Here is a 24,135-nt window from a genome sequence, read left to right as displayed (position 1 = left end):
GTTCATAACTTGCCATCCAGTATCGTCTTACATTCACAACAGACGCAGAAACAAAGTCAGCCCATATCAGTGACTGGAAGAAGTGTCAGGTGACACACACACACACACACACACACACACACACACACACACACACACACACACACACACACACACACACACACACACACACACACTCAATGCCACTGTCTCTATACACAAGCACTTCCACTTAACATGGATAATCTTGCTCTTGGACAATGACCTACTTACATTTTTCACTCATCTTAAGAATAATTTATTTGATTATTCATCCCACAAACCATCTGAGAGGAGCCACTTCCCTTTTCTGTGTGTGTTAGGAATCACAACATAGGATCAAACTATCTTTGTTGCAAGACAAATTTCTTCCTTGAGAATGGTAGGGATATGAATCACATCGGGACAACAGGAATTTATCAGAATACCAGTGGATTTAATCTGGAATAATCCAAGGTGGATGTCATTCAGTCAGCTGGCACATTGCAAAGAACCCAGCAGGTAACATCTATGTTTGAGGTCATGTTAAACCTTCATGATCAGCAGGTTTTAATAGATTATTGTAGAACTTTAACCACACAGCAAATAAAAAAAAAAACACTCTTTAAATGTTTTCATATCTTTTAAACTTTTTGAAATATTTAAACTTTTTGAAAACATTTTTTAACATTGAAGTGGATGGGAAAACCTTTCAACTTTGAACCACTAAAGTTTCGCCACACTTTCAGCGATAGACTTCATTTCATCTTTTAAAGGTTGCCAACATCTGTCTACGATTCAGATAACATTCTCAGAGTCCAGTAAGTAGCGACGACCCGTTTCATTGCTGCTTGAGCTTTAGTCATAATTCTGCTGTTTGTTAAGTAAATTTGTTATCACTGTTCACTGTTGTAAATTTTCTCAAACAATTATTCAGACTAATCGGGATCTTAATTGTCATTGTACTAAAAGAACAATGAAATTCAGGGAAATGCCTTTCAGTGCAAACCAAAAAATAAAGCTGGAAAATTATGGAGAAATTGCAAAAACAAAATGACGGAGATTAGAATAGATGGCATGTAAAAATAAAGTACTATATAAAACAAGGAATCTGGCTATGTGAATGAATCAGTTTTTTCAGTTGACCGTAATAAATAGAAAAATAATACAAGATGAACAGTTTTGAACAAAAATAATATTTATTTCGTTGATGGTACCAAAAGTAATTTTAAGATATATCTGAGTAAATTTCACCATAATCATATGGCGATATTGACGGAAAATACAATTCAATTCAAGACAATTTAACAGTAGCTGTACGTAACTTCAAATTTTCAGTACCTGCTTTAGCTCCCGGTGAGAGAGCTGGAAAGTAAAAGTAATTTTATTAAACCTGAAATGTCACATTTACAAACTTCACGCGCTCCCTTAACTTTGGTCTGCGCACGCGTCCCACGTCGTCTCCGCCCCTCGGGACTCTTTCGTCGTTGTCTTGACAACCGGCGCTCGCTTCCAGGTCAAACCTCAAATCTGACCTCTGTTAAAAAGTTCTCTGCCTCCAAACTAAACACAATGACCTCGACGGGACCGTGTCCAGGAGGAGGGCGAGCAGCGGACGTGGAAGGAGGAAGAGGAGGAAGTGCGGAGCAGGTGGACCCGGGTGGAGGCAGCGGCCCGGGATCCGGAGCGGGAGCCGGAGCCGGGGAGGAGACACGGCCGGTACTCGGTGTGAAGCAGTGGGATGATGGATCCAGATATGAGGGAGAAATTGTGAACGGATTAAGACACGGGAAAGGACGTTCCAGCTGGAGAAACGGGGAGGTAAGACCACGCCTTCTGATGCAACTAGAACATATTTATTCTGCAAACTGCAGAACCCTGTGATCAAATAACTAATCCACGATCAAGGTCCATCATCCTGCAGCAACACAAAGATTTAAAAAAAAGAAAGAAAATAAAATATCACACGAGCTCTGGTATTGAAATAATCTAATAAAAGAAAATGTAATTAAAAATGCTCACAACAGAAGGTAGAATGCATAATTATTAAATAAATAACAGTAATGATCAAAACAGTCCAATACCAATGGGATGTATGTGTTAAAACACAAGATATAACTTTATTCATCCCACATTAAGTAAGTGTACATGTTATAAATATACAAAGACTAATGAAAAAAATGGATTTTCAAGCTAGACATAAATAAATAAATGAAAAATTGATAAATTAATAAATAAGTAAATAGTGTATAGAACTGACAGCATAAAAGTCCTAATATTGGACTGAAGTGGAGATCTCTGCCTGCTTTTATCCTTCCAATTTATATTGGTGGTGGGGTGTCTTTACTTCTGCATTGGTTTTTTTTCTGGTGTGGAGTAATCACTCTATTCTTTACATTCTCTATCTTTTGTTTCCCTCTAGTACTATGAGGGCTCTTACTATAAAGACTACAGACATGGCAATGCCTCACACTATTGGCCTTCAGGTCACAAATTTATTGGCAAGTTTTACCTTAACAGAAGGGAAGGGTATGGACGACACGTGTTCCCTGATGGAGCCACCTTTCAGGTACGTTGGATTCAGCATGGATCACAGACATCTGGATTGTGTTTTTAACATATTCGCCTGTTTTGGTGAACGTTCCCCTTCCCCTCAGGGTCTGTACCACACTGACCAGAGGTTTGGTCCCGGTGTGATTAGTTATCCAGACAAGCAACAAGATGTGGGTTGGTGGCTCGGGAAGCGCTTGCTGAAGCTCTGCTCCTGTCTAGACGATTGTTTCAGCCTCAAGTTGTTCCCTGAGTATGCCGCCTACCTGGACTCAAGCGTCACAACGGATTCCCTGACTCAGGTACATGCCGTCACATGTCACATGTCACGACCACTGTCTGACCCGCAGGTGAACAGCTTACAGTAATTATTTCGCCGGTAATTAATTCATGTTTCTATAAAGAGGTGGGTGTTTTTCTTTAGTTCATACATATAGTTAGTTTGTTAAGGAAAAGCCATGGAATGCTATTTCATTATTATCTTACATCAAGCAAATAAAATAAGAGTAATCCAAGTGACTTATCCATAAATAAACATCTTTATTCAAAAGTATGCCATTACTCGTGCGTATGTGTGTTTCTCTTAGCTCTCTTCACATCCATCTTCATTGTAAAAAAATAAGTATCGACTTAAAATACATCTACATTTTCTCTCCCAACCAGAAACAGTTTTCATCCAGCGGCAGTTGGACAAACGCGAGGACACGCTCAAAGGTAAATTACTGCTCTTTTGAACAACCATTTAAACACAGTGCTTCACCCTGACACCATTCAGTTCCCTCCCCTTAAGGTGAATTTAGACAGCCAGCTTCCGTCAGATGAGAGCTTCATCCTTCCCCGCGGCATTGAGAGTTACTCAACAGACGGTGACCACTTGCCACTTCCCCCTGGTCGAAGAAAAGAGCTGGATCAGCTCTTTCACGGCGAACTGTGGGAGTCAGACTCTAATCCACACAAGGGCTACGAGAGGGAGCCTCTCTCCTCTCTGCCCTTACAGGCCCGCATGCAGGCTCACATAAACAACCACAGGTCGTGTGTACTCCAAAATGTCTTCTGTCGCTTGACAGGAACCGGACTGGATTTTAATTTTATATTTCTGTACCTTTCTCGCAGACTTCATGCCAAAGGTGTGGGATGGGACGTGGCAGCCATTCTGTCTCTGAACAGGGAAGGTTTTGGTCCTAAAGGACCTTTTGAAGTCAGTTCAGAACTTATGATCCGGTACGCTTCACAAGGCGACCTGCAGGCACTGTCTCACATTCTCCAAACGGGTGACGTCCACCCTGATGTAGCAGACGCATCAGGACACACTGCGCTGATTGCAGCAACGGTAATGCATTATGGTCATTATTGTTGCTTTATGTCTATTCAGAGGAGGGATGGAGAACAATTATTAGTACGAACGGCAGATGAGTTCATGTTTGAAAGGCTTTAACGTAGCTGTTCATGTAGTCGTGTCGTTTCACAGACTTTGTTTGTTTTTGTTCCGTTTCTTCACCTGTTAGATAAACTGCCATGATGATGTGATCCACCTGTTGTTGGATATGGGCAGCGATATTGACAAATTAAACCATCAAGGAATGTCTGCGCTCGCTGTGTGCCACATCCTCTACTACCCTTTCCATTGTCTGAACACAACTCTGACTGAACCGCCCTGCAAAGCTTCGGTAAGGTTTGTTTATTTATATTGATCTCCGTCAGCCAAAAAATGTCTCCGAAAGCTCTTCTATTTAAATATCTAATTAATTGTTATGGAATTCTCATTGCCGATGGGTAATCACCGAGATTAATGTTACTGGTTCCCCAAGAAAATCTGTTCATTTCATGATTTGCGTTTCTCAAAATCTTTCCATCCATTGTAATATATCATCAGCTGCTGGAGTCTCCATCTTTATGCGGCAACAGTCGGCAGATCATCCAAGATTCTGCTGTTAACAACAGACCTCAGATGACTGACATAACCTCGACAGATCAGGGTAGCCAGAGCCACTTCTCTCCCCGGTAAGAGTGTCACTAATCTCACCTCTGACATTACACTGTACATTCTCTAATATTCTTCTGATATAATCCATTGTCAGATAATGAGACAAAGCAAATCTGTAATAATGGCCTTGAAAAAGGCGTATTTACAGATTTACTATTTGAATTCTTGGATTAGTTCTGAACTAGGCTTTTAAAACAAATGATTACAATAATATAAGGTATTTCTGTTTTTTTAAAGGGCATCAAGAGAATCGGTGGAGCAGATCTTACACCCCAGAACAAGTGAAGTGTTGGATGACGATGAGCGTGTCAGTGAATTCTACCATGACCGGAATGGACTGCAGACCTCTGCATGCTCCGAACATTCACAGGATGAAGGGGGACAAGTGAATAAAGGAGTGTGTACATATCGTGAGGAGGATGACAGAGAGAGCAAAGAGGATGGAAATCAGATTGATCAGAATGATCGCGCTTGGGAAAATGAAGAAATCGAGGACAAATTTATGGAGGGGGAATTTGAAACACAGGAAAATAATGAGATTTATGATGAGCCAAGGAAAAGCACAGCGACTGAGTCAAGAAACGAAACTATAGAGAAGGGGGAAGAAGTTGAGGAAGATGTGGAGAATGTAGAGGAGAGCGGAGATGAGGAGGCGCCTGCTCTGGAGCGATCCGTTCAAGTGTTGGAAGATCACATTGCGCTGGGCCACGTGCAGTGGAGGGAAGCTCACGCTGAGGTTAGCCGGACAACTTTTCGTTAATTGTTAAGAAATCACTTTTTCTTCCTGGTTACGTTTATTTTTTCTTTTGTTGACTTTTTCCCGTGCACAAGGACAAAGGAGAGGATCCGACCACAGAGCAGGTCTTTGACTCAGCTGCTCCAGCCACAGGGGAAGCGACGCAGCGCTCAGCAGGAGCATTGAGTTCTACTGGTGTCGGGCGGGACCGTGACACACAGCGGACTGACCGAAAAATGGCTTCCATGAAAATTGAGTCAGTTCTCGCTCTGTCCTCCCACTTCACCTCCTCGTTTTCTCTGTTCGGATCACAAAAATGTTAGGTGTGTGTGTGTGTGAAATTATGACGTGTTTTGCTGACCCGATCAGGCGCCGTGTTCGTTTGAACACCCTCAAACTTCTACTGGGACGGGGAGCCGACCCAAATGTGTCCAGGGTGCCCATGCCGGTCCTCTTTCTGGCTATTATGGCTGCCGACATCGAAGCGGTACGAAGACTACTGCTGTGCGGAGCGCGCACTGACATCGCCCTTCCAACAGAGGTAGGTATTCAGGTTTTCTTTCCTCAGAGGCAGGTCTTCCAGAACCTTCTCCTCAAACTCTACTGTCCTGCATGTTTTAGTCTCCCAGCTCCAACACACTTGACCCGTACGAAAGGCTCATTGTCAGGCCTCTGCAGGATGAAAACCCATTTATTTGACTCAGGTGTGTTGATTGGGAAGCAGAAGTTTGTCTTTCTTAGAAATACAAACCATTCATAGCATGAAAATACAGTTTGGTAACACAACAAATATATGTACATACAAAAAAAAAAATCATTCTTTCTTTTTTTTTGTATTTCTGGGTCCTCTTTAGCATTTTCTCAATTATTTTATTTTGTTTATTTTATTTCAGAAAAAAGGTCTGTATCCGCTTCACGTGGCTGCAGCACTTCCAGGACAAGCCGGTCCCAGAATCACAGAGCTGCTGCTGCATGCTATCACTGACCCAGACTCACAGGCCTGTGACCAGGATGAGAAATATGAACAAGATAGGGTATATGTCATTTTTTCTCTCATTAAATCTCTCAAATGTATTCATCACTGCATAAATGCTGAATCAGGAGAAAGTATACATATGATTTTTTTGCAGATTGCCATGAAGGCCACAAAGTTATTGTGCAGCGACGAGGCCCCACATCTGAAAGAAGGAGGTCGAACGGCCCTGCATGTGGCATGCCAAAGAGACGAGGATTACCAGGTCAGTTGATACGGTCATACCCATCGGATCCATGGCTCAAACAGGATGGGTTGCTGATATACCTTGAAAATCTTTAAAGCACGAGATAAGTGGTTAGTCTAGTCATGAGTGACACAAACTAAAAGGAACAAATTAATGTTTCGTTGCAGAATGCCAGTGAAGTGGTTGCCCTCTTGGTTTCCCACAGAGCCGACGCCGACCTTCTCTGGAGTGGACACTCACCCCTCTCCTTGGCCATAGCGAGCGGGAATTACCTGGTAACACTCCTCTCCCTGTGCGCGCACACACACACACACACACACACACACACACACACACACACACACACACACACACACACACACACACACACACGCAGTGTACCAAACCTCACTTTGTCTGAGACATTTTCTTTCATTGTTGTTGCTCAGGCCGTGGAGGTGCTTTTGAATGGCGGTGCAGATCCTAACATACCCCTGGGCCCCTGGGTGGGCAGCGCTCTCTGTGCTCTCTGCAATATCAATTACCACTCAGGTGGCAACCAAATTAAACTGGTACACAAAGAAACTGTTTTCTTAAAACTCCAAAGTTAAGTCCTATTAGCAAATGCAGTTCATTTATTTAGCCGCTGATGAACATATTTATTAAGCACTTGTAAACTTTTTCTATGTACTCTTCCTGTGTTCACACTCAATTATATTACTCGTCACACATGCTAGTACAATAATCCAGGTTTCAGAGCCAAGCCAATGTATTTGTATCAAGTGATCCCCTGTGTTCATTAATCCAAAGGTGTAGCTTGAACTCGTTTGTGTTTTTGATCCAGCTGAAGATGTTAGCCAATGCTGGCGCTGACTTCTTGATGTCAATTAAAGTAGGTGATGTTGTGGGAACTGTGATTGACTATGCACACCACTCCTTCAAACAGGTAACACTGCTGTTTAATAATCTCTGAATATCTCATATTGTCCACTGTAAAAAAAATAAAAATAACACAGTTGTAACATTTTGATTTAACTTTGGGATTCTTTTTGTGCTTTAAAGTGAAGTTTTACACCTTTTTGTATGTTTATATGTCATTTATTAGGATGCGAGAATTGCCAACACCCCTTTTCATGCTCTAAACTTAAGTGAGAGGGAAACACATAAAGCACGACATCAGCTGCTGACCATGATGGGAAAGTTTGTCAGGGAAGCCGCTGCCCAAAAGGAGAAAGAGAATTCAGAGAGAGAACGGCTCCTTAAGTTAAACGGTAAGTCTTTTATACCACTTCATTCATTCGAGGGTCACTGGGATATCCGTTTTTTAATAGCAGAAAGTCATTAATATCTCTTAGAGTTTAGCTGTGAGTCATAGAATGTGTTTTTGACTATATTTGCCATTTAAAATAGTAACAGGTAGCAATGCGGCAAAAGAAGTTGAAAACACTGTCGGCCATGGAAGACCACCACAGAAAGCAGAAGCCCAGAGGTAAACATACAAAGACACTGACGTGGGGCATCTACACATTCTCATTGGTTTCCTTTCTATTTGGTCCAATTCCGAATGTGTCTGAACACTTTGTTCCAGAGGTGAATTTCCATCTTGACACATGTGATCCTTCTCTTAGGAAGCCGCTGTTCAAGTTTTGCTATTACTGCGGTCGCTCTGTGTCTGTGAGGCTGAGTGTATGTAACGCCTGTCACAAAGTCCAGTACTGCTCAACTGCCTGCAAACGGAAGGCGTGGGATGAACATCACAGGGAAGAATGTATGAAGGGGACAGGTGGGGGTCCTGTCCAACAATTACAGAATTTTTCTTTTTTTTTCTGGTTACTCGACTCCTTACAGGTTACAGGTTACAGGTTACAGGTTACTCGACTCCTTGTCGAGTAACCTTACGCCCTATACAGCCATTTTTAATGCATACCTAAAAGATATGTATTTGGTTTTTAATGTCCATCTGTCTGTCTGTCTGTCTGTCTCAATCCCCCATCTGTTGAAGGCCCCTCAAGGGGAGCCGAGTTGAGACCCCCGAGAGGCACCAGACCTTTGACTGCCATGCTGACGTCCAAAACAGCTCCCAGGCCACCGAGTGACGCCCCGAAATCCCAAAGAGTCTCCATGCCAGTCAGCAAGGAAGAGAAGCTCTGGGACATCCCAATCAACCCGAAGGAAAACTACAGCTTCAACTGATAAAATGAAATATAAGTTTTGTACCTAATTACAGTCCACATCTTTGTGCCAAGATCAATTCTTTGTGACATAATATTGGTACTTTTGACCTTGCCTTAGAAAACTGTGAATTTGTACAAGATTTTTTTTTTTTTGTTGATTTATACCTAAATATTTAGATGGAAACACGTTGGTCAGTAAAGTATGACAATAAAAATAAAGTAGAAAATTCTAGAGGAAATCTTGTTTGCCTGCCTCTCCTTCGAACTCCACCATGAGGTGCCTCTCCCATCCACTTTGTATGGGACTTTTGTTTTTCAGGTTTTTTGGGGGATTTTATCGGAAACGGTGAGACGAATCGTTAACAAAAGTTACAGCACCATCTTCCTGAACATTTTGATGTACTTTTATGTGTCCATACTCCCAACCGTGCGGGACAAGTTCACTCTGGTCCAGTGTCATCTTTTATAGAGGACTAAATGAACCAAAATGAAATATGATTAGATTTAACATATTGTTTTTGCTCTTTGTCTATTCAGATGAGGGATCATTTTCAACACTTTGATGTATAACTTAAACTTTCTTTCAACCTGCGTTCAATCACGGATAGAACAATTTATAGTACTAACAGCAGATGGTTTCATATTTGAAAGGTTTTAACGTAGCTGTTCATGTCGTCATGTCGTTTCTCAGACATTATTTGTTTGCTTTTGTTCCGTTTCTTCACCTGTTAGATAAACTGCTATCATGATGTGATCCATCTATTGTTGGATATGGGCAGCAATATTGACAAATTAAACCATCAAGGAATGTCTGCGCTCGCTGTGTGCCACATCCTCTACTACCCTTTAGATTGTCTGAACACAACTCGGACTGAACCGTCCTCCAAAGCTTCGGTAAGGTTTGTTTATATATATTGATCTCTGTCAGCCAAGACACCTCTCCAAATGTTCTTCTCTTTAAATATCCAATTAATTGTTATGAAATTCTCATTGCCGATGGATAATCACTGAGATTAATGTTACTGGTTCCCCAAGATAATCTGTATATAGGAGGAAGTTTTATTCACAGACAAGAAAATATTAAGAATTAAATAATTAATGGCATACTTTGCATGCAGTCCTTTCTGATGACACCAGGTGGGGCTCCCCCCCCCCCCCCCCCCCCCCCCCCCCCCCCCCCCCCCATTGACCAGTCGCCCCTGAATGTTGCGGATTGCGACATTAAAGTGAGGAGAGCACAACTTCACTACAATCTTCTCATCGACTCCCTGTTAAAGGGCAGTGGGGTGAGGTCGCAGTGGAGCTTGTTTTATTTGCATCATGCAGCATGAGTCAGTGGAGGGCTGGACCAGGAAGAGGCTGCTGGAGAAAAGCAGAAAAACAATCTGATCAGTCACAGGACAAATACACCGACTGAAACGAACCAAGAGAAGAACGTCAACCTTCAGCCCAACTTCAGCAGCTACTTTTTAATTATTTTTGTTTATTTCTTTATTATTATTTTTATTTTATTTTTTATTTTTTTAATCGTTTTGTGAGAAGTGTGAGCGGAGGTGCGGTTTAATTCCCTTGTTCGTCTGACGACTATGAGCATAGACCTGGAGGAGCAGGAAGATGAATTTATCGCCCTCCAGAGTATCTTCGACAGCGAAGAGTTTGTTCGGGAACAGTCGAAGTTTGCTGGAAACATCCGAGTGTCTGCTGAGCTTCCTGCCAATTTCACTGTTGTCCGGAAAGAAGGTAAACAAGGCATCGATACACAACTGTGGACAGTGTATCTTAGATACGACCTGAACACAATATGAACATGAACGTGTGTGTGGTGCATTGACATAGTTTACTGTTAATCTAAGTGTATTTATAGTTAATACAGGTGTCAATATCTATTTGATTTCTTCCCAGGTTTTTCTTGGTCACAATTGTTTTTCTTGTCTCCAGGTGAATCTCTGAGGCAGTATGGGATTTCCTTCCTTCCACCTCTGCTGCTGACCTTTGAGCTCCCCGAGGACTACCCATCCTCCTCCCCTCCCTCCTTCACCCTCACCTGCAGCTGGATGACTCACACTCAGGTAGGAGCAATGTATAGGCCAGTTCAGATACACAGTATTTACCTGCACTACCACTTCCCGTTTGTGTCACAGAAACTGTAAGATATATTGTTGATTACTGGCAGTAATTCACTATTACTTAAAGACTATTATTTGCCCTCTCCTTTACAGCTTGCTGCACTGAGCACTCAGCTTGTCGCGCTCTACCAGGCCACTGGGGGCGCTGTGGTGCTTTTCTCTTGGGTGCAGTTTCTGAAAGAAGATGCCCTGACGTTTCTGGGTATCCACAGTGAGCTGGAGATTCCTTCTGATGGAGGCAGCACCCTGCAGGTTAAACACAATGCTGCAGCTTCAGACGTGAAGAACGATTCTCTCACTCCAGAATCAAAACCTGCAGACGAGCAACGTGGGGATGAACTGGATCCATGCAAACTTGACATTTCTGCTCCAGCCACCGTGCTCTCCTCCAACTCCTCGTACCAACTAAGTCCAGAAGGAGCAACGTCTCTGCCGGTTGATTCCGAGGCCTCCTCTCAGAATGAAGACCACAACATTTCTGATCTGTCTTTGACTCCATCTCAACTTCTGATGTCCCAGATTTTAATCTATAATGCGTCGGAGCAACAGAGAGCTTTTGACAGGACGGTGTTTGACTGTGGTGTTTGTGTTTTGAGTTGTCTTGGTTCAGAGTGTGTGCAGCTGTATGAGTGCGGCCACATCTTCTGCCAGACGTGTCTGGGTGAGTTTTGCAAACTCCAGATCACAGAGGGGAACGTCCGCAGTGTCACCTGTCCTCAGGCAGGCTGCACTGCCGCCCCTACACCTGCACAGGTACACACCTCTCATATCTTTCTGGTTTGTGGCCAAAATAAAGTTTTGTTTTTTTTCTTAAAATATTAAGTTTGAATGTGTAACTTCTTAGCGAGGATGCATTTTACCTTGCAATTGAATGAATTGAATCAAAACACGTATTTTTCTGCCTTTTCTTTGCGTCTTTATTTTTCCATTTGTTAGGTGATGACTCTCGTAGGGGAGGAGCTGTTCAGCCGCTATGATCGTCTCCTGCTCCAAACTAGTCTTGACGACATGCCCGGTGTGTTTCCCTTTTAAAAATAGTAAATTTTGTACACTGTAATAAACAATTACTAAATGTTTTTCTCCTCTCAGATGTGATGTACTGCCCTCGGCCTTCCTGTGCTTCGGTCATCATCATGGAGAAGTCCGGCTCTGTAGAAATGTGCTCGGTGTGCAGCTTCGCCTTCTGTGTCAAGTGCATGAGAACCTACCATGGCACAGACGAATGTGAGGATGAGAATCTAAAAGCGATATGCCTGGATGAAACTTCCGGATACCTACCGCTACCACGGTCAGAAGGTACTAAAGGATAAACAGTGTATGTGTGCATACCTACGTGGAAAAATATTGACAAATGGTGTTAGATATAGTGTTACAGTGAAATTGATGGCAGGTGTCAATCATAACAAGGATCACGACATTAGACTGCTGTTTCATTTAAAAGGACTAAAAACCTTAATAACGAAATAAAAGTAATCAGCATGCAAAACAGAGAAGTCTCTCTTTTAAGTCTCATTAAAATGTTTCCATAAAAAATAAGGTATCAGCTTATTTGCTGAAAGGCCAGAGATGAGGCCCTGCTGATGGATGAATAACTGATAAGTTATTTGTCTATTTCATGTAAAGTTTAAACTTCAAATTGTACATGATTGTACATGTATATATTATTATTATTATTAGTAGTAGTAGTAATAGTACAGTAGTTGTATCCGCCAGTTCAGTATTCAGTCGTGAAGACTCATTGATCGTAACAAAAGTGTTATTGTAGTTGGAAACAAAATATGAAAAAGGGGGTACATGTGATAGGATTGGATAAGAAAGAAACAATACACACACAGGCTTCAACATAATCAGCAAATGCAGAGAAATTGTACTGTTTGTTACAGCAGTCTGTTGGAACTGAAGCAAATAGTAAAGGAGATAAAGGACATCACTGCCATATATTTCAATTTTTTTATTTTTAAAGGTATATCTACAATTCATAAATCAATAGAATTGCCTGTGCTGCTGTTTGTGTCTCAGAAGGGCTGATGGCTCTTTGGCGTGACTATGCCACCGGCAGTAAGGACAGGAAGCGCCTCCTGGAGAGCAGATACAGTCGCAAAACCCTGACTATTTTATTGGAATCATATCTGAATCATAAATGGTTAGAAGTCAACAGCAAACCCTGTCCTCACTGCTTCACCAATATAGAGGTACTTATTATTATATTCACTCGCTCACATTTATTAGCACGCAAACTGATGGGACGAATTCCCATTGTGTCTCTGATGATCTTAAACAAATATGGTTCATTGTTGTCATTGTGTTTTGTGTTGCAGAAAAATGGAGGATGTAACTCGATGTATTGCACTCAGTGTAAAAACAGTTTCTCCTGGGCCTGGTGCTGACTCACCTCATATACTTCTAAAAATACTTCCACACACTCTCAGGACGGTTCTTGTGTGCTATTCCAACCATGACCCGCCAAGGCCTTTTATCGCCACCATCTAATGGAATGAATGACGGTGATTTCTTTCATACGTGTGACATTTAAATCAAGAACATTTAATCCCCTGATTTCTCTCATTGAAACAAAATGTATTTTATAAAAAAAACAACTTTCAACATCAAACGTGACTACCTATTTGTTTTATGTTTGTTTTTGTGTGTTTAGAAAATAAATAAGTACAGTAATAATGGAAAAAGAAAGTAATAAAGGACTATATAAAACTTACCATATAAACAAGAGTAATGAAAATGTAAACAATGTTCATTACAACCTGAAGTTTCTTCTGTCAAATCATCACTTGCCAATTTTTTTTTTTAATCTTCAGTCTTATACCCTGTTTAAGTTTGAACAATTTACTGGAAATTTACTATATTTTCATTTTTTTGTTGTCAGGTTTTGAAAATGATTACAAACAGTAACATTAGAAATGTTCAAAATGCTGTGGTTTACATGGCAGCCCACTAGTAGATTGCTTCTTCTACAGAAGTACAAAGTACAGATTGAAGGATCTTTTAGCTTTAGTGCGTTCAGTATCTAGTGTGTGTAACAAATGTGTCTCTGCTGATCCAGATGCAGTAAATGTTGTAGACAAACACTGGAGATTGCAATTGTTGTTGTTTTGGATCTGTTTGCACATGGAGCTGCTGAATGTGACCAAAGCACGCACATGAAAGTACAAAAATAAGTTTTGCTTTCTTTGTTTAAACAAAGATGAAGGTGTTTCATAAACGTTGTACTCTAGAGGCCATTTTCAGCGACAAATGCAACAAAAGTTTGCAGTTTAGACCAAAACAACGTTGTCGTTGTGCGGATGTGGCCGTATGCTGGAAAAGCCTGCCACTTCTCAGACTTTGTGGTTCCTGCAGCCTTTAGTTTGGATGTTTTCACAATCTCAGCCTCGTAGTATAGGCCAGAATACTCCTGAAAAAAATCAAATGAAAAAAATTTGTAAAATAAACTAAAGTCACGTTTATAGCATATTTACAACGCTTCATCTGTTTAAATGTACTTTATATGGTAAGTTGTGGTCACCTGATGAGGGCAGAAAGATACCATAATGTCAATATGGATAGTTTCAGTTTATGAACAGGATAATAGACAGAAGATGGGTAGATTGACATAATACACACACATACAAAAGTCATAAAGTGTGATGAGAATCTATGAAAAATATAAACCAAGAAATTGCAATTTTTTACAATTGATTAAAAAAAGATCTGGGCTTGTTACACACATATGAATCCTGATTTATTAAAATGATATTTGCAATTTGTAGCCCAGCAATTTCATTTCTGTTATGAACATATTTGTTTTTAACTTCCACTTGAAAAATATTTATATTTAAGATCTATCCAGGACAATTTGCACATTGATGCAAAGGGAGCACCCATAAAGCCCTTTCACTATTTTACTTTGTGTATGATGTCAAGATGATGATGATTTAAAACACAGACCAAATTCTGTGCAATTGCTTTCTTTTTCTTTTGTGATAATTCATGTTCTTCTTTTCTTTTCTTTTTTCTTTTTACAAGAACTTGATTAATCATTCAATTGCTTTGAGTTTTCCATTTGGCTGTAGCTCAATTTTGAAGAATGAGTACCTTTAAAGGTTGCTCAAAGTGGGCAGCTTTATACTCAGAGAGCGTGACGTGAAGCCCGCCTCCTCTCTCTACCGCGCCCTCGTGGTCAACTGGAGAAACAACAGCAGTGATTAAACCTGGATGAACAGTGAAAACCCAGCTGCCACGTCACATCTACCGCCACCTCGTGGTGCACCACGAGACCCTAAGTCAGCTCCTAATGGCTTTTGTGTTTGCGTAGAACAGAAAGACGATATAAACTGAAGAGACCTGTGTTGTCGTTGTTATTGTAGGATTATCAGTTTATTTAATCAGACACTTGACCCCACTTCCTGTCAGTGACTGTCCTGCTCCCACCCGCCTTAACTATTAGGAGTCCTGACAAGTTTATAAATGGTAAAACACTGTATGATTGTGGGGCTGTTTTATTTCAACTTTCCGTTTTTTTATGCACCATAATTTAGTCTATCAGGTTTGTTAAATACTTTGAGAAAAAAAAAAGATTTGTCTCCCCGTCGGGGAATCGAACCCCGGTCTTCCGCGTGACAGGCGGAGATACTGTCCACTATACTAACGAGGAGTGACGTGAAGTGCGGTATGGTGATTGCTTACAACATTTGAATTGAAATGTTGTGAAATCAATTTGGACAAAAATAAATGTTTTATTTTTTTTAGGTTTTGGTTGTTGTGTTTTATTTTTTTTTTTACACAGAAGAAAACAACAAAGAATTTTAAATGCAGAAGCAAAGTTGAAAACGAGTGAGATTGGGAGGCAGCACAGCTGCAGGGATCGGTCACAAGGGTGCCCGAAAAAAAAAGACAGACTTTCTCATAGAAAGAGTCTTCAAGCCACGAGAATAGTCCGAAATGTGATCCTGATCGTTGATCATTTTTCCAGTCGCAAATCGAGATCTGGCAAGAGCGAGTGTACAAACATAATGCCTAGGGAAAATTCGAGAGTTTGCGCAGACCGCGAGATGTCAACAAACCCGGGGATGTTATGTGACATTTAGATGCTGGAAATACTTGTTTGTGTGAGTGTGATGACGAATTTGCCTCGGAAAAGTCTTGGCAACACATCAGAGATGTACTGTACATCAACAGCTCAAACTGGGTCCTAAATATTAAATTGTTTCCTGTGTGGATTCTGGTGGAGGAACTATATCGTAATTAATGAATGAATGTGCTTATGTTATATGCATTGCCTTTGTCTGTCTTCTTATATTTTTTTGTGTGGCTGTCAAACTTTGAAACAAATTGTACTCTACAAATAAGCTTCAGGACACTGGCTCAGCTCGCCTGCATGACGGACAAACAGAAGGCCAAGATGAAAAAAGCAGAGGAGAAAGCCAGAAAAGAGGCTGCAAAGCCACAGAAAAAAAGAGAGGAGGAACATGTAGGACAGACGAATGGCAGAAGAAGCAGGAGTTGACAGTTATTTAGTTTCCAACCTGCAGGACATCTATGAAAATCATTACCTGTTGATAAATCTAACGTGATTAAAATTGCTTTATGATCTGTTAAAGGTGTTGGAATAATTCCCGTTTTACATTGTCAGTGTGAAAGTGATTCAGAGACGAGCCAGAAATCTCTTCTGGATTGTAATGTTCCTGTCCTCGTCCTCCATGTAAATTCTCTATTGTTTGGGTTATTTGTTCTCCGTATATCAACAAGTCCTCTTTCATTCATGAATTCTGTTCGATACAAGTTCAGATTTCTTTTGCTTCTACAGTTGAAATCACCTCCCAATGTCATCTTTAGATCAACAAATCTTTTCATAAAGCCTCCTATTGCGACTGTGAAAACAATGTTATTGGACTAATAGGAACCATGTGAACGTGTTGAAAAGCGGCGTGATGTGTCCGCTCTGCTGACCGTGCAGTAAAAGCTGTAGAGACAAACTGGAAATTTCAATTGTCGTTTCTTTTTTTTAAATTCTGTTTGCACATGGAGCAGCTGAATGTGACCATAGCGAGCATATGAAAGTACAAAAAACAAGTTGTTTTCTTTGTTTACACAAACTGGTTGTATATCCACAACCTAAATGAATCAGTAGAAGCTTTTGCACAATAATCTCAATCCCGTAACATTCGTGCAGACAGGGCCATGTTAATGCCACACACAGGCGCTGGTGAGAGACTTGCTTGGCCTGTTTTAGGGAGATTCCTGCTGCAGCCCTGCAGAATGAGGCAACACGTGTGGATGAGTCAGCAGAGGCACAGTCAGTAAACAAACAGAGAAGAAGATCCAAACCATTGGTAAAGGAGACAATCTCCAACACTGTGAGGGAAAAGTGGAGTTAAATCTGGTTGGACTTGGGTGGGGACAGGGGGGGGGATAACAGCTTCGTCATGCTACAGGATATTTCTATTTCTTGAAAGTTGACCCGGGACGTGTGGAGGTCTGCAGAGGACGAATCAGCTTTTCCTTTGCATGATGCAGTATTCCGGCCGGTGAGTCAGCAGAGGGCCGGGCCAGGCCGGGTTGGGCCGGGCCGGGCCGGGCTGCACCAGGAAGACGCTGCTCACATTCCACACGGCAGGACGGGAGGAGAATCCCACGGTCACACGGGGAAACGTCAGCGGAAAGACTCCCGGTAACAAATAACACACGGGTGTGAGTGGGGAGGCGTGGTTTATTCCCGGGTCGTCCGGGGACTATGAGCGCGGATCTGGAGGAGAAGGAAGACGAGCTTCTCGCCCTCCGGAGTATCTATCCAGAGGAGTTCGTCCGGAATGAGCCGAGCTTTTCCGGAGAAATCCGAGTGAGCGCCGACGTTCACGCAGAGTTCATAGTGTCTCTGAAAAAAGGTAAATATAAACCATCACACCCGCATCAGGACAAGACCGATTAGCCAGTCAGGTCCTTCATAGTAACGCTCATTTAATTATACGAACATAAAACCTTTTTTCTTTTCTTCTTTTTTTAAGTCTGATTCTCAAACTTAAACTGCATGAACCCTGTAATCACAAACTGCATGGATATTGTTTCTTTAAGTTGTTTAGAACTTTACAGTTAAATTTCATGTGTTTAATTATTCATCTGATTGTAGTTTTACTAATGCATCTGAAGAGCTGCTCCAGTGCAGTTTAGGGCAGGGCTTTGCAAACTTTATAACCAAAAGAGAGATTATTGTGATTTTCCACCAAATTGAATTTATCAGAAGCTGTAAAACGTAATTAATCTTGAAAATGATGCCAACACAGCTTCTAAAGTTCCATATATACAGTAGTTTCGAAACAAGCAAATGCCGTATTGTGTGTCGTATTTACAAGATTTCAATTTCAATTTAGTATGTAAACAATTCATTACATTTTCAGCTTGTTTTGTTCTTGATTTGAGTGATTTCATCCTTTTTCCCCAGCATTTTTCAGACAATTCTGAGATTTTCTTAAGGAATAGAATGGAAATACTTTATTAATCCCAGAGGGAAAGTCCTCTCAACATTCTCCACACATAATAAAAAGAAAGAATGATAAATATCAAATAAGACATTTTTTTGGACAATTCTTAGATATTAATACGTCAAATACTTAACCACAACTAACATTAGAAATTATAGAATTAACTAAATCACAGCAAACAATATTTACATGGAGGACTTATAGAGTTTTATGGCCACAGGAAGGAAGGAAGGACATTTTCACAATTTTAACTCTTTTATCTCTTTTCTAAGCAGCTTTTAAGCTTTTATTCCCCTTTCAGAATTACTAGTCATTTTAACTTCCCCCCCCCCCATTTTACTTATTGTGCCTGAGGCCCTGATGCAAAACGTTTTGTCAGACATCAACCTCACTCAGGCTTCTCAGACCCAGATAGATCTGTTAAACAGTCCCATCTCACGACAGGAATTCACTGCTGCTATTAATGAACTGCCAAAAAACAAAACAAAAACCCAAGGCCCTGGTGGCCTGACTCCTGAGATTGTTTGTTGTTGTTTTTTAATCTGGCCTTAAAGAGAGTGTATTTTCTTTATGGTCTGAAAATGGTATTTGTTCTGTAGGAGACTTCGTAGCTGACGACATTGTCAAATACTTTCACCAGCTAATTGAACACCATGTCCTACCCTCCAGGCTTTTATTTTGGTAGCTGCTGATCCGTAACTTTGTCTCTTCAGAAGCAAAGTTATGTCCTGGCGGGTTCTCTTGTTCTAAGAGGTACTGGAAAACCCTGAACCCCGAAAACTGATTTACCAGACTCTCTAATGCTCGGTGGCCTCCAGCAGGGGGCACTGCTCATCTGAAATTGCTCTGGAGGCTGACCTGGGGGCAACAATCTCAGATGATGAGTGGGGTGACGTGTGGCTGACCTTGTATACTGAGACTGCTTGATGTTCTCCTGTCTGGAGCCAGACGGTGCGTACTACTTCTTACAGTGGTCACAGCATATATTGGAACTTACTTCCCTGGAAGCAATGACCTACTGTCTGAATCATAAACCTGGTTATTTTATAGAATTCGATCAGTATGGAGAAAGCACAGACTCTGCCGAACGGCTTCTCTGGACTTATGTCATTCGTAGAAAGAACTTGGTCTGAACAAAACACTATATAATAACACTGCAACGTCTGGATGTCTGCTTACGTATTCCTTCAAATTTTAGTTTGAGCTCTAAATACTGCTATATGTTCTTTTTCTCCCCTTTCGTTGTTGCATATTTCTTTCTTCATATTCATCTTCTTTGAATTTCACTGTGTTCACTGTAGTATAAGGCGCACTGATTTTGAACAATGTTTTTGTTGTATGAATGGAAAAAAAGTTATAAATACATAATTTAAGAAAATGCTTATTTCAATTTGATTTGACTTATTTTCAAAATTACTTTTTTTTATATTACGCAAAACGATTCGTTTTATGCTTGAATGAATAAAATAAACCAAAAAAATAAAGATTATTATCATGCTGAAAAATGCAGTCTTAGCTCAAAGCAAGGAGATTTGAGTTGACAGATTATTTCTTCGTTGTAACAGTGCTTCTTTCTCATAAAAGGTGCCACGTTTAATAGAAATATTAATATTTCCCTTTTTCAGTTTTAGTCTTTTTTAAATATATATTGTAGTATGTTTCCGCACACATGTTACAAACATTTACATGTGCAATGACAATTTCTGTTTTAATTTAGGTGCTGCTGTTCCTTTTTGAAACTGGGCACACTAGTATCAATTAAGGTTACTTAATTAATCAGAGATTAAACTGCTCAGAATAATCTGCTGTCAAAATGAACATTTTCAAAAGTTAAATATAAATTTATAACACAAGCAAAGTAATATTAAAATATCATTGTAAGGTGGATTTCATATCGGTAATTTTGTTTTTGTTTTTTGTGTCACAATGATTAAACATTAAATTACAGTTTCTTAAAGTTTTTTAACAATTCATAGATGCAGCTTTTTTTATTTATTGTCTTTATTGAATTTTATATGAGATATTAGGGTCGCTAATGTTATCATTTACGTTTCAGTGTCCCCACTTTTTTTTTTATCATTGTTGTCCATTCTTCTTTTATCTTTGAACAACATCTGAACACTTGCTTCACTTTTCACTATATTTATTCTGACAATGAAATACAATCCGATTAATAGTTTTTCTTCTCCAGGTGAATCTCTGAGGCAGTATGAGATTTCCTTCCTTCCACCTCTGCTGCTGACCTTCGACCTCCCTGAGGACTACCCATCCTCCTCCCCTCCCTCCTTCACCCTCACCTGCAGCTGGATGACTCCCACACAGGTAATTATAAGAAGCAATGTGGAGCTTTTTAAAATGACCGATCACACTTATAGCTGCCATTACATTTCTGTAATTTCCTTCCACAGCTTGCTGCACTGAGCACTCAGCTTGTCGCACTCTACCAGGCCACTGGGGGCGCTGTGGTGCTTTTCTCTTGGGTGCAGTTTCTGAGAAAAGATGCCCTGAAGTTTCTGGGTATCCACAGTGAGCTGGAGATTCCTTCTGATGGAGGCAGCACCCTGCAGGATAAACATAATGCTGCAGCTTCAGACATGAAGAACGATTCTCTCACTCCAGAATCAAAACCTGCAGACGAGCAACGTGGGGATGAACTGGATCCATGCAAACTTGACATTTCTGCTCCAGCCACCGTGCTCTCCTCCACCTGCACAGACTCTCAGCAAACCTTGTTTGATCAAACAGGAGATTTGTTGCATGGAGGAGATCTTTCAGCCTCAGGCCCACGAGAACCAAGTACAGAAGGAGCAGCATCTCTCATCGAGGATGAAGACCAATCCCTCGTAGATGTCTCTCCATCTGAAGCTCTCCTGTCCCGGATTTTAACCTATAATGCGTCGGAGCAACAGAGAGCTTTTGACAGGACGGTGTTTGACTGTGTTGTTTGTTTTTTGCGTTATCTTGGTTCAGAGTGTGTGCAGCTGTATGAGTGCGGCCACATCTTCTGCCAGACGTGTCTGGGTGAGTTTTGTAAACTCCAGATCACAGAGGGGAACGTCCAGAGTCTCACCTGTCCTCAGGCAGGCTGCACTGCCGCCCCTACACCTGCACAGGTACACACCTCAGTCTGTCTTTCCTCAGTATCAGTTTTCTCCTGATACTATAGGTCACTCCTGCAGTCCCAAAACATGCATTTGTGTCTAATCGGAGATTCCTAAATTGGCCAGAAGTGTGAATGTGAGTGTCTAATGTTGCTCCGTGTTTGCCCTCAGACTGATCAGCGACCTATCCAGAGTGTATTCAATTGTTGAAATGTTGAATTGAATTGTAAAAATCATTACAAAAGATGGATGGCAGCGGATATGCAAGATTGCAATGGTTGTGCTTCTCCTTGATGTGTTATGTGATGTCACTTCCTTCCCATGTGTATTCCTGCCGATAATTTATTCATTTATTTATATCTTTTTTTGTAAGCGTTTATCGTTTGTTTTTTGTAGGTCAAGAGTTTGGTCGGAGAGGAACTTTTCACCCGCTACGATCGTCTCCTTCTGCAGTCGAGTCTGGACGGCATGTCTGGTGTGTTTCTCCTCAATATTTGTGAAACTGAGGGTTTACATCAGCTGGATTATTTCTTCCAGCAAAGCAAACAGCAACAGCTTCTTAATCTCCTTCTTATCATTTAAAAAAATAAAAAACATAAAATAATTTAGTCCTTTACAAGGCTGATAAAGTGTCTCTGCGCGTGTCTCCAGATGTGGCGTACTGTCCTCGGCCTTCCTGTGCTTCAGCCGTCCTCCTGGAGAAGTCCAGCTCTGTCGCAGTGTGCTCTGTGTGCGGCTTTGCCTTCTGTGTCAAGTGTCAGAAAACCTACCATGGCGCCGATGAGTGTCCGCCGCCAAAGACGTCGGAGGGGATTGCTTGTACACGTGAAGACAAACTGCCAGAATCTGACGGTACACCAGAACGCACAGCATGCATTAAGCCGACACAACATTTCAACTGTGAGGGAGAAGCCTGCGAGGACTTTCAACTCGCATGGATAAGATTATTCAGATTCACTTTCAATATTCAAGTTCTGGCTTTTCAATTTAGAAGCACAAAGGACAGATATGTCTGGTTACAATGGGCATTGTAAACAGATGGGAGCCTTTAAGCAGGCAGTGAACACATTTTCAAATGTGCTGAGAGTTCTACAACTGTGAGTATGATTTAAAAAAAATGTTTTTGGATCATGTCGTATGTTTGTTAAAAATAAGAGAAACTGATACCAAAGAGACTGCTATCAGTCAGTAGGACTCATTGTGAAAAAGCACATAATTGTAAATAAAGTGCTATTGCAGGTATGTAACATTAAGATCTCTTCTAGTCTCAGTCCAGAGCATCGTCAGAACAGCAGGACTTGTTGGCTTTTTACAGCATTCAGTGGTTATTTATATTAAAAGCATTTGAACATAAGAGTTTGAACAATATTTAGCATGGGGCTTTTAATGTTTTATCTCACATGTGTTTGACTTTTTAGCATCTTTATGTTTCCTTAGTATCCTATTAAAAAAAAAAAAAAAAAGTTGAAGGCAGATTCTTGTATATTAATATTCCATTCTAAGTTATTACAACGTGGCGGTAACGTTACATTACATTGCTCAATGTGCCGAATGGATGCAGACGTGCGTCCGTGTGTGTGATCCGTGCTGCTGTTTGTGTTGCAGTGCACAGGGAGCTTCTTTGGCATGACTATGCTGCTGGCAGTACGGAGAGGAAACGCGTCTTGGAGATGAAATATGGACGCGACATCCTGCAATTCGTTTTGGAACCAGAATTAAGTGAGAAGTGGTTGGCCAGAAATACCAAACACTGTCCACACTGCTCCCGCAAAATACAGGTATTCATCTATCTGTGTGTGTGTGTGTGTGTGTGTGTGTGTGTGTGTGTGTGTGTGTGTGTGTGTGTGTGTGTGTGTGTGTGTGTGTGTGTGTGTGTGTGTGTGTGTGTGTGTGTGTGTGTGTGTGTGTGTGTGTGTGTGTGTGTGTGTGTGTGTGTGTGTGTGTGTGTGTGTTTCTGACAAATTTAGACCTAGACATCTTCACATGTACATTTATTGTTGTGGGTTTTTTTGTTTGTTTGTTTTTTTCTGCAGAAGATCGGAGGATGTAACTTGATGACCTGCAGTCAGTGCAAGAAAACGTTCTGCTGGAAGTGTTTCACCAGATTTTCACCAAATGATTCCATATATACACATTTTGAATCAGATGTTTGCAGTGTCTATTCTGTCTATTATAAATAACGGCGGCCACACAGATCATGATTGACCACAAATTTTACTGTTGGACGAACCACATTTTATCGATATCTACAAAGACTGCTTGTAACATTATTATCACGGGAAGCGAATTGCTATTGTTCGAAACACAGGGGATATTTCAGATTGTTTTCATGTTTTCTTTTCTGATATGGATCTGATTAAATTTAAAAAAAAAAAGGGTTAACTACTATTTGTCTAAACTAATTAATTTGAATTATTTCTACATCACTTTTACAATTATGGCACTTTAATACAGCTGTGGGTTGAAATTCCCACTTTGTGACTTCCCATAAATACCAATGGATTTTTTAAATAAATATCAGCGATTAAGGTCCAGCAGTTTTCATTGTACCTACTGTAAGATTGATTTGTCTAGAGTATCTTAAGTTGCACAAATAATTAGATGCTTGCATGTTGTTGTATTTGGTATTTCGGAGATCGCCAACATTTTACACTTTCCTACAGGTAGAAGTGTTACTTTCCCCGCTTAAGAACCGTCACAAATACCACAATTTATGCTGTGTCAGCATCACTCGAGGGCAATAAATGACAAGAATTACATAACAGTTTTGACCCAGTTGATAAGAACCTCACAAGA

At 40.8% G+C, this 24,135-nt stretch overlaps 2 protein-coding genes across 2 annotated transcripts; both read left to right on the top strand.

Annotated features, from left to right (window-relative positions):
- Positions 1-1,569: 1,569 nt before the first annotated feature.
- ankmy1 (ankyrin repeat and MYND domain containing 1) lies at positions 1,570-8,659 on the top strand (the record flags this gene model as incomplete). Its single annotated transcript, XM_080473071.1, has 19 exons — positions 1,570-1,818; positions 2,420-2,566; positions 2,655-2,849; positions 3,338-3,576; positions 3,661-3,877; positions 4,053-4,214; positions 4,421-4,548; positions 4,769-5,267; positions 5,363-5,523; positions 5,637-5,808; positions 6,161-6,301; positions 6,404-6,505; positions 6,655-6,762; positions 6,916-7,038; positions 7,311-7,412; positions 7,572-7,737; positions 7,877-7,955; positions 8,095-8,249; positions 8,469-8,659. The coding sequence occupies 19 exons, from the start codon at positions 1,570-1,572 to the stop codon at positions 8,657-8,659; spliced, it is 3,336 nt and encodes a 1,111-aa protein (XP_080329197.1).
- Positions 8,660-10,081: 1,422 nt separating this feature from the next.
- LOC308115513 (uncharacterized protein) lies at positions 10,082-23,865 on the top strand. The gene is made up of 14 exons (XM_080473070.1): positions 10,082-10,380; positions 10,579-10,709; positions 10,860-11,519; positions 11,703-11,781; positions 11,856-12,062; positions 12,786-12,958; positions 13,085-13,121; positions 17,456-17,644; positions 20,430-20,560; positions 20,647-21,351; positions 21,736-21,814; positions 21,991-22,191; positions 22,945-23,117; positions 23,373-23,865. Exons 1-14 carry the CDS (start codon positions 10,227-10,229, stop codon positions 23,517-23,519), a joined length of 3,066 nt encoding a protein of 1,021 aa, XP_080329196.1. The 5' UTR covers positions 10,082-10,226; the 3' UTR covers positions 23,520-23,865.
- Positions 23,866-24,135: the final 270 nt, after the last annotated feature.

Source organism: Lipophrys pholis (assembly GCF_963383615.2).
Source record: "Lipophrys pholis genome assembly, chromosome: 10".
Taxonomy (NCBI): Eukaryota; Metazoa; Chordata; class Actinopteri; order Blenniiformes; family Blenniidae; genus Lipophrys; species Lipophrys pholis.
This window is presented reverse-complemented; position numbering and strand designations above follow the sequence as displayed.

Coding starts and splice junctions, on each gene's coding strand:
- LOC308115513 (XM_080473070.1), top strand. CDS start 10,227: ATGAGCATAGACCTGGAGGAGCAGGAAGATGAATTTATCGCCCTCCAG. Junction 12,959..13,084: donor ACTGCTTCACCAATATAGAG/GTACTTATTATT, acceptor TTTGTGTTGCAG/AAAAATGGAGGATGTAACTC. Junction 21,815..21,990: donor GAGTCTGGACGGCATGTCTG/GTGTGTTTCTCC, acceptor GCGTGTCTCCAG/ATGTGGCGTACTGTCCTCGG.